The sequence below is a fragment of the Myodes glareolus genome, chromosome 24 (genome assembly GCF_982192425.1).
Source record: "Myodes glareolus chromosome 24, mMyoGla1.1, whole genome shotgun sequence".
Taxonomy (NCBI): Eukaryota; Metazoa; Chordata; class Mammalia; order Rodentia; family Cricetidae; genus Myodes; species Myodes glareolus.
In genome coordinates this window covers 49,464,143-49,472,754 of record NC_142049.1, presented here as the reverse complement: position 1 = coordinate 49,472,754, position 8,612 = coordinate 49,464,143, and the positions used below count along the sequence as shown (strand labels likewise).

The following is an 8,612-nucleotide window of genomic DNA, read 5'->3' as shown; positions in this document are numbered from 1 at the left end:
TTGGGCTTACAAGTGGGCTGTTGTGCACCCAGCACACCTGGCTGAGGACTTGAGCAGCCAGGGCCATTTTGGGGTGCTAGAGTCAGCAACAGGTGTTATAACCCAGTTGTGGAACACTGGGCCTTATGTAAATTTGGTTAAATGTAACAAAGGCAGGCTGTCAATGTGGGTAACTGGAGCCGCATAAGCTTATCTCTCCACCCGATCGGACACAGCCCCTAAACTGCCAGACTTAGCGTGGATCCACCTCATGTGCAGAGCTGCTATGTGACCTCTGGACACATTCATGTTGCACTGAACATAGAATTAGCAGGGGGGGACAGTGTGTGGGTTAAAAGGCTTTATTAGGGAAACATACAGAGGCAAGGACCATCCTTGGAGACCTCAGGACGCTGTCCTCCAGGTAGCTGGGCAGGTACAGTCCCCAGGAGCCCCTGCTCAGAAGCATCTAACCTGGGAGGCAGTAGGAGGGGGTGGCTTCTACTCGTGAGACTGCACCCCACCCCAGGCACCCATACTTGCCAGGGACACAGGTCCCAGAAGGCAGTGCCTCATGCAGTGGTCTCCCTACAGCCAGGGCCACCCTGCTGCGTCCTGGGAAAACAAGTGCTGCTCACCGATCTCCACCGGGCCTCGTCTGGGACTGGCCCACCCAGCCTGGGCGTGCACTAGCCGCCCATCTGCAGAGAGAGAAGCCAGGGAGGGTCAGAAGTGGGCACCCAGGGGCAGGGCCCATGAGTGCACGCATGGCAGAGCCACCTCACCCCTCGCTGCTGCTGCTCCTGCTCCAGGCTCCGCTGCAGGACCTGCTGCTGGTTGGCAATGACGCGACGGATGCCGTTGACAAAGTTGCTCTGGTCGTGTGGGATGAGGCCGATGAAGATCTTTTTCTCCGAGGAGTACAGAAGCATGAGCACGCGCACCTCACAGGAGGCCTTATAAGAGAAGTGCACACAGCCCGCCTAACAGCAGGCCCAAGTCAGGACACTCATCTACGCACTCCCTCAGTTACAAACTGGGATCCCTAAAAGCAGGTCCTAAGGGTCTAAAGCTGCCAGGCATGTGGCCCACCCTGAGCGAGCCCTGTTCCTTTACACTGAAAAAAAATCCCAAGAGACCCTGGGTATGTTAACAGTTCCAATAACCAAGCCCAAGCCCCACCCCCCATGTCCTGAGGTTCCTCATGGGTTCCAGCTCAAGAATCACCTGCTTACAAAGGGAAAGCAAAGCCCCAGAGCAGGAGGAACTGGCCCTGGGGAGCTACAGGCCTCCCAAGTTCTCTGGGAGTTTTAGCCAAGCTGAACAGCATGCAGTGGTGGGGAGGGGGCTGTCACAAGGCAGACGCCTGCTGACACAGTCTCTATATAGTGACTAGCCTGGTGCCCCAGTTCTCCATAGATGGCTGGGGGAGGGAGGGGACGAACGTGCAAACCTAGGAGGCCCTGGTGCAGCTGCAGGCCCTCTACTCACGAAGCCATTGTCCATGACCCGGCACAGGCTCTTGAGAGTGTCCATGTCCTTGGTGAAGTGAAACTGTACCAGGCGCGAGTTCCGGAACAGCGGCACAAGGGTGGTCAGCAGCTGCTGCGGGATGAGCTGCATGAAGAGCTTCCGCGGCCACTGGTCCGTCCTCCTGCCACACCAGACAGCAGCTATCAGACATAAGGTCTCCCCAGGAGCCTGGACTGCCCACTCGCCTGCCCACCCCACTCACAGGATCTCCCCTTGGTTCACGTAGACGTGTGATGGCAGCCACCGCTTGGACCGGCTATTGGGCTCAGGCCTGGGCTTTGGGGCAAAGCAAGAGGACACTTCAGGGGAGGGAAGGGGTGGGCCAACAGCACACACCACCCCCGCAGCTCACCTCCTGCCACTCCATGACACCACTCCATGCCAAGAATTTATTGTTGACAATCTGAACAGGTCCAGAGTGCACGCCTCCAGGGCCCACGGCCTGTGGGACAGTACACAAGCTGCTGCCAGCAGCTTCAACTCCTAATTTCTCACTAGCTGGCTGCAGCCCTAACCACAATCCAAGAAGGCCAAGGCCTGGTCCTGGTCCTGACAGAACCTGCCAAGATTCTGTGCTCCCAAGTGACCCAAGATAAGTCTCAGCCCCTGGGTGGTGTGGAGGCCCACAACTACCTTTAGCAGCTAGCAGGTGAACACCATGAACAATGGAAAGCCAGGTGTCAAGACACAGGTCACCCTAGAGACTTTGGGCCTCTTGCCAACACACTCCTGCTCCGCAGAGAATTCTACATTCAGGACCCACCCCCGGTCGGTCATCCCCTGTACCCTTCAAAACCTATAAACTCCCTTCCCCTCCAAGCCCTGTCGGGACGTGCCACTATCTCCTCCCAGCTCCCTGGTGCTCCTCCCTCTTGCCTTCATCACATTCCATCCAAATGTAGATGCTATACCAACTGTGGGACCAGAGCCAGGCTGCACCCAGCTGGCACACCTGTTTGCGGGTGGTGATGACCTGCCGTATGGCATTGACAAAGCCACTCTGATCGTAGGGGATGAGGCCCATGAAGATCTTCTTCTTGGATGAGTACAGGAGCATGAGCACGCGCACCTCACAAGGAGAAATGTGGGGGAAGAGCATGCAGCCTGCCTGTGGGGACAGGGCTGCAGATCAGGGCCTGGCCCTCCAACTCAATGTCTGACCTGCTCGGATAGGCCAGGGCACCAAAACATGGCTCAATCAAGGTTTTCCCAAAAGCAGATGAGTCACTGCTACCTCCTCATCCCAAGGACCTACATGGCTGTATCCCTCCCTTCTCTACCAACCCCAACCTTGCTGCTGGGTTAACAGCAGCTGGCAGGGACTGGAGAGAAGGTGCAGCAGTGGCACCTGGCTGTTCTTGTTTGGACCAATGTTTGGTTCCCAGTTCAGTCTTCCATACAGTCCCATGGGATCTGACGCCCTCTTCTGGTCTCTGCAGCACCAGGCATACTCATGACACACACACATACCATAAAAGACCTTAAATTTTTAAAGAACAGGCGCAGGCCAGGCTGCTGTGTCACTCAAGGAAAGCCACCTCCCCTGTTAGGATCCCAGTGTCCCCACCTGTAAGACACAGCAACTGCATACACAGTGGCTGCAACGTAGCTGTCACTACACAACCACAGCTGAGATGCCAGTCCTCCCTCTTCAATGGGAGGCCACCCAATCCTGAGCCAGGATGTAGAAGAACCTCTACCTCACTGGCCAGCCTTCTGCACTCATTCTCCAGACCCTGGGCCCAGCTCCAGAATACTATCCCAGAGCTGCTGCTGGCACAAGGTTGCAGCCTCACATGTCCCAAGTCTGTGGGGCCCAGAAAGGGATATGATCCGTGGACGTGGTCGAGTGGGAGAGGCAAACCAGACTAAGGCAGAGCTGGGGATGAGTCTGGAGTCTAGTCCTCAGCATGCACGGGCTGGTGACTTCCTTCCATCCTGTCCCGCCACCTGCTCCAGTCCAGGGACCTCAGACTGGGTCCACAACAGTAGGGGCTGGTCACCAGATGGCAAGGATACTGCCAACCACCACCACCACCAGACAGACGCACGCACGCATGCACGCAACCCTGAGAAGCAAGGCAGCAGCTGGGAGCACCTGGGAGCACTATGCGCACGCTGCTTTAGCCCCCCCACCAAGATCCTGGGATGACCACTAAGAGGTACAAGACGACTCCCATCACAGGGCAGAACTCGGTCCCACCGCACTGGCCCCCATCCCCACTCACGAAGCCGTTGCCCATGATGCGGCAGAGGCCCTTGAGCGAGTCACAGTCTCTGTTGGTGAAGTGGAACTGGGCCAGCTGAGAGTTTCGGAAGAGGGGGCCCAGTGTGGTCTGTGGATGACAAGGGCACCACTGATCATGGTAAGGCAAGCGTGGGAAGATCCTGAGGAGCAAGTCTGGCTGTGGGGGCAGGGCGTGGGTTCTGGGGGCACAGTCCCACTGGTCTCACCAGCAGCTGCTGTGGGATGAGCTGCATGATCAGCTTCTGGGGCCACTGGTCCGTCTCCCTGCAGTAGGGAGTGCATCAGAAGCCATTCCCTGCATCCTAGGCTGCCCCGGGCTCTGCCCACTCCCACACTCACAGGTTCTCGCCCTGGTTCACGTAGGCCTGGCAGGGCAGGGTGCGCTTCAGCTTTGCTGTGGAATCCGAGAAGGGTCTACGCTTCTGCAGGCGGGAGGGGGGACTCAGCCAGCGCCCAGGCCATCCACACCCTCCACTGGCCCAGGCCTCTGGACCCAGTCAGGCTCACCTCCTGCCACTCCAGCACGCCACTCCAGGCCAGCAATTTGTTGCTGAGCCGGTGCTCATTCACTGCAAGTCCCCCAAGAGAGAGCCCAGGTGAAGAAGGCCCAATAGGCCCTAGGGCCCCAAAGACTCGAGCACCTTCCTGCAGCAGAGAGGAGAATTCTGAGGTCATTTAAAGCGAGACCATTGCACACTTCCCAGAGGGGACATCCTCAGGTCCAGACTCAGTCTCCAGGTACACACTCTGAGTTCCAATCCCTTCCCCGTAAGTCAAAACCTCAAAGCAACCATTTTGGCATTCTCGCCCTTAGACCACTGTCAGAAAGCTGTGGGCTGCATCCAGGCCCCAGCTCAGAGCCACCCTAAGGCCACTGTCCCCCAAGAGGAGACTCACACAAAGGACGGCCTTCCCTGAGAACCCCAAGGAGACATAAACTAGACATCAAGTTAAAAGACCATCCTGGAGAAAAATGGGGAGACTCCCAGAGGCTACTTTGCACCAAAACATTTGACCTGAATGAATGCTGAATGATGTTGCTAAGCAAAGCCACACATTCTCCCTTCCTCCCACCCCAGGATGCAAGCTAAACTTTTCAGTTAAAACATTTCCAAAAAACAAGCGGGGTCCTGGCCCAGCCTTTGAACAAACAGACCCGTGTGTGCCTCCAGGCCGAAGACCCTTCTGATAATCGCGAAGGCATCCGATGCTCATGTCTAAGCTCATGAGGCCTTTATACCCTGCGTGATGACAAACCAGAACGTGTTCTCCCGGCGTCTTAAGTAGCAGACCAGCCTAGGCCTTCAGTTAACACTGCTGAGGGGCCTTCGGGATGAGCATAGCCCTGCAGCACCAAGCCCTCCGGATTACAGCAAACGCCTGGCCTGAACGTGTGCTGAGACAACACTACAAGTGCTCACACGTGTCAGTGTGTGAGCCACCACAGTCGGGCCTAAATGAAAATCAGGCACTCAAAAGGAATCCCCGACTATTTAAGTGTGAGGTGGGGGGAACCACTGCAATGCTCATGATTTGTTTTTGCCTGCACCCCACGAACACCTGTATGCCCACAGCAGCAGGGAACACACTGGTAGTGAAGAGCACAGTTAGGGACTCCGTTAAGTGCAGCTCCTAAGTTAAGTTCGCGTCCACGCATGTCTGACTTGCTGTGGCAAAGCCAAGCCACATCTGTGGGGAAGGGACGCATCTGAGGACCCCAAGAAGCAGCTTCCAACATTAAGGGAAAGCTTCAGGCCTAGGCTGCTGCGTTACAGCGAGGGGTGTGTCTGCGTTCCGCAGGTGATCCGAGTGGCAAACCCGCCTCAGCTCGGCCATGGACAACGTCATCACAGGGTATTGAAGCGGTCAGAGCGAAGCCAGGGAATAGCTCACAGCTGGCCAAGCACGCGCAGGTGTGGCCACGAGTCAACCATCACAATGGGCAGTTTTGTTTCCCAAGAAAACCTCAATGTTTCTAGAAAGTGCACGCACGTAATATTGTGGGCAGAGGTGACAGCCACACGAACCAACACAGCTGAATGTTTACCTTAAGCCTTCCTTACCTTAAGGCTTAAGGTCTGGGCTCGCCGCGGGGCGGGCGCGCAAACAGAGAGGACAGTCCACAGTCGCCATCTGGCCCCGGGGGACAACGCCCCCGCGAGCAACAGCTGGGCGCGAGTGTATACGCCGGGCTCCTCGCCTATTTCCAGACCCGGAGCCCGAGGACCAACTTTGCAATTGGAAAAACAGGCGCTCAAGCCAGGCGACCCCGCGAGCGTGTGCAGCCGGCCGCGCGGTCAGCAGTAATTCGAACCCGCCCCGCCCCCGTACCCCGCCCCCCGCCCAGGCCGCCGCGCAACAAAGGGGAGCGGACCAGAGGCTGATCCGGGACTCCGGGTGCGCCCTCCCGCGGGAGACCCGTGGGCGCTGCGGACAAAGGCGCCCGCCAGAGGAGGGGCGGCAGGGCGGGGCGTGCGTGGAAGGCTCTAGAAGCAGACCCGGGGACTCACCATGGGAGGGGCCGAGCGGGCCCGGATCCGCGGGGGCTGCGGGCCTCGAGGACCGGCAGGCCAGGAACGCGAGCGCACGGCGCGCACGACCAGGGGCCGCGGTGGCCGGCCACGACCTCCGAGGGGGCCCCCGGCACCGGAGCGGTGCGGGGCACGGCGCGGGCGGACCATAGCGAGCGGGAGGCCGTGGGCCTCACGGGGGGCTGCGGGTCCGCCGACCGACAGGCGCGGGAGCGCGGCTTCAGGAAGACGCGGAGCGGGACCGCGGCGGCGGGGGACGCGCCGCTGAGGGGTCGCCGAGGCCGAACCACTGCAGCGAGCGGGGGAGCACGGCGCCGACCAACGCGGAGCGAGAGGGGGGGACCGGATCCAACCAACGCGGAGCGAGGGGGAGGTCGGCGCAAACCAACGCGGAGCGAGAGGGGGAGCCGGCGCAAACCAACACAGTGTGGAGAAGTGCGCTGTGAAATACTGATGGAGCCGTGAGGGGGGTGTGACTGGATCCTACCAAGGTCAGAGGGAGGATTTCAGACTTGGAAATGACTAGAGGGAGAAACTGCAATAAAGTTCGAGTTGGTGCGACGATACCAAGTCCTCCCTGCTGGGAGGAACAGAAGGCCGCAGACAGGCTAATGGACGGCGCGACGGAACCTACCAATAGAGCGAGGGGTGGGTGAAAGGACTGGCGTAGGCGGTGACGTGGCATAGAGCACAAAGGACTACAACTCCCAGCTGGCCTCGCGCGGCCTGGGCGGGATCTGGAGACCAGGCCTAGCCTCTTGCCCATTCGCCCTGGGCACGCCTACTGTCCCTTGTGCCTTATAGCAGTTACTTACTCTGAAAGGACTGTGCAGGGGTATTTCTTGCTTCGGCTTTTCACCTGTGATATTACCTAGCCTTCGAGTACCTGAGCTCAAATTAACTCATTGTGATAAGTGCTTCGCGCCGTATCTACTCAAATGTTACTTTGTGTAGCCCGGGCTGACCTCGAGCTCCTTTATTGGGAGTATGCACCGTCACACTTGGCTGGCGAGCTAGTAGGGTACTGAGAGTTGAAGTCTTTGGGGTGCAAGGGAAAGCTCTCCCCTGCTTTCTTTTAAACAAGAAAACCTATTGGTAGTCTACCGTGTTCTGCCTGGATGATCCATACACTACTTTCACCAAATGATACCTGGCCCCTCACAGCACATACCACAAGCTAACCGGAACAAATGCCCTGGGCAGTAGGCTAGCTTTATTTAATGTTGTGTTTTATAGCTGATTAAAAAAAAAAAAAGCTAGGAGGGGAGCAGCAAGAGAGCTCAGCTGATAAGAGTGCTTGCCTGCCTGCCTGCCATCAAGCATGACAATCTCGCAAACCCACACGAGGAGCAAGCCAACCCCTGCAAAGCGCCCCCTGAGCCCCACACAAGTCCCATGGCAAATATGCACACAGTAATTCAGAGCCTGCTTGGACTATAAAGTTCAAAATCTGACTAAGGACAGTTAGTTAGGACAGCTAACTTAGCAAGGCCTTGTCTCAAAAAAAAAAAAAAAAAAAAAAAGACGGGAGAACCCAGGAGTAATGGCACACAGCAGTAATCAAGAGGTGAAGGGACAAGGACCAGAAGTTCAAAGCCATCATCAGCAACCTAGTGAGACCAAAGCCAGCCTGGACTACACAGAACTGCCTCAAAACCAGCAATAACCAGTCTCGGCAGAGGGAAAGCTGACTGGTGGAGGACGCATGGCTGCAATGGGGTTGGCAGCGGTCAGTGGCAACAGCTGATTTTGAACCCGAGCCCAAAGGATTTTGCAGAGAGAGTGGGGTACAGGATGACAGACAGAGCCAAGGCTGCCCGCACTGAAGCAGCAAGTCAGACTGAAGAACAGGTGGGACACAACTGTCCAGGAGGAACAATTTCTTATTTTTAAAGTTTTATATTTGTGTGTGTGCATAAGTATTTTGCCTGCATGTATGTCTCTATACCTTGTGCTTGCTTGCCTGGTGACTGTACAGGCTAGAAGAGAGTTTAGGATTTAGGATCCCCTGGAACTGGAGTTAAAGATGGTTGTGAGTTGCCATGTAGATGCTAGGACTCAAATCTGTATCTACTTCCTCTGTCATTGCTCCAGTCTCTATTTCTCTATTTTGGCGTTTATTTATTCTCTCTCTCTCTCTCTCTCTCTCTCTCTCTCTCTCTCTCTCTCTCTCACACACACACACACACACACACACACACGTCACCACTCGTTTTTGGAAGTCAGAGCATCACTCCTCTTTGGAGTTAATCCCAGAGATGAACTCAGCTCTAGGGTTTGCTGCAGCTGCCTTTACAGGCTGAGACACACCCCCCCCCATG

At 56.8% G+C, this 8,612-nt stretch overlaps 1 protein-coding gene across 2 annotated transcripts; it reads right to left on the bottom strand.

Moving 5' to 3' along the window:
- Window positions 1-325: 325 nt before the first annotated feature.
- Window positions 326-6,603, bottom strand: Ptov1 (PTOV1 extended AT-hook containing adaptor protein). Of its 2 annotated transcripts, XR_015736409.1 has the most exons (12): window positions 6,271-6,603; window positions 4,268-4,405; window positions 4,100-4,182; window positions 3,967-4,024; window positions 3,741-3,848; window positions 2,465-2,620; window positions 1,865-1,954; window positions 1,715-1,788; window positions 1,471-1,633; window positions 765-962; window positions 618-680; window positions 326-453 (listed from the first exon to the last, which is right to left on the bottom strand). XR_015736409.1 is itself a non-coding variant. In XM_087901504.1 (11 exons), exons 1-11 carry the CDS (start codon window positions 6,439-6,441, stop codon window positions 669-671), a joined length of 1,251 nt encoding a protein of 416 aa, XP_087757630.1. In that variant the 5' UTR covers window positions 6,442-6,602; the 3' UTR covers window positions 326-668. The 2 variants fall into 2 exon arrangements, 1 of the variants encoding a protein (XP_087757630.1); XM_087901504.1 differs by having other exon boundaries at window positions 326-680; window positions 6,271-6,602.
- Between the last annotated feature and the right edge of the window lie 2,009 nt (window positions 6,604-8,612).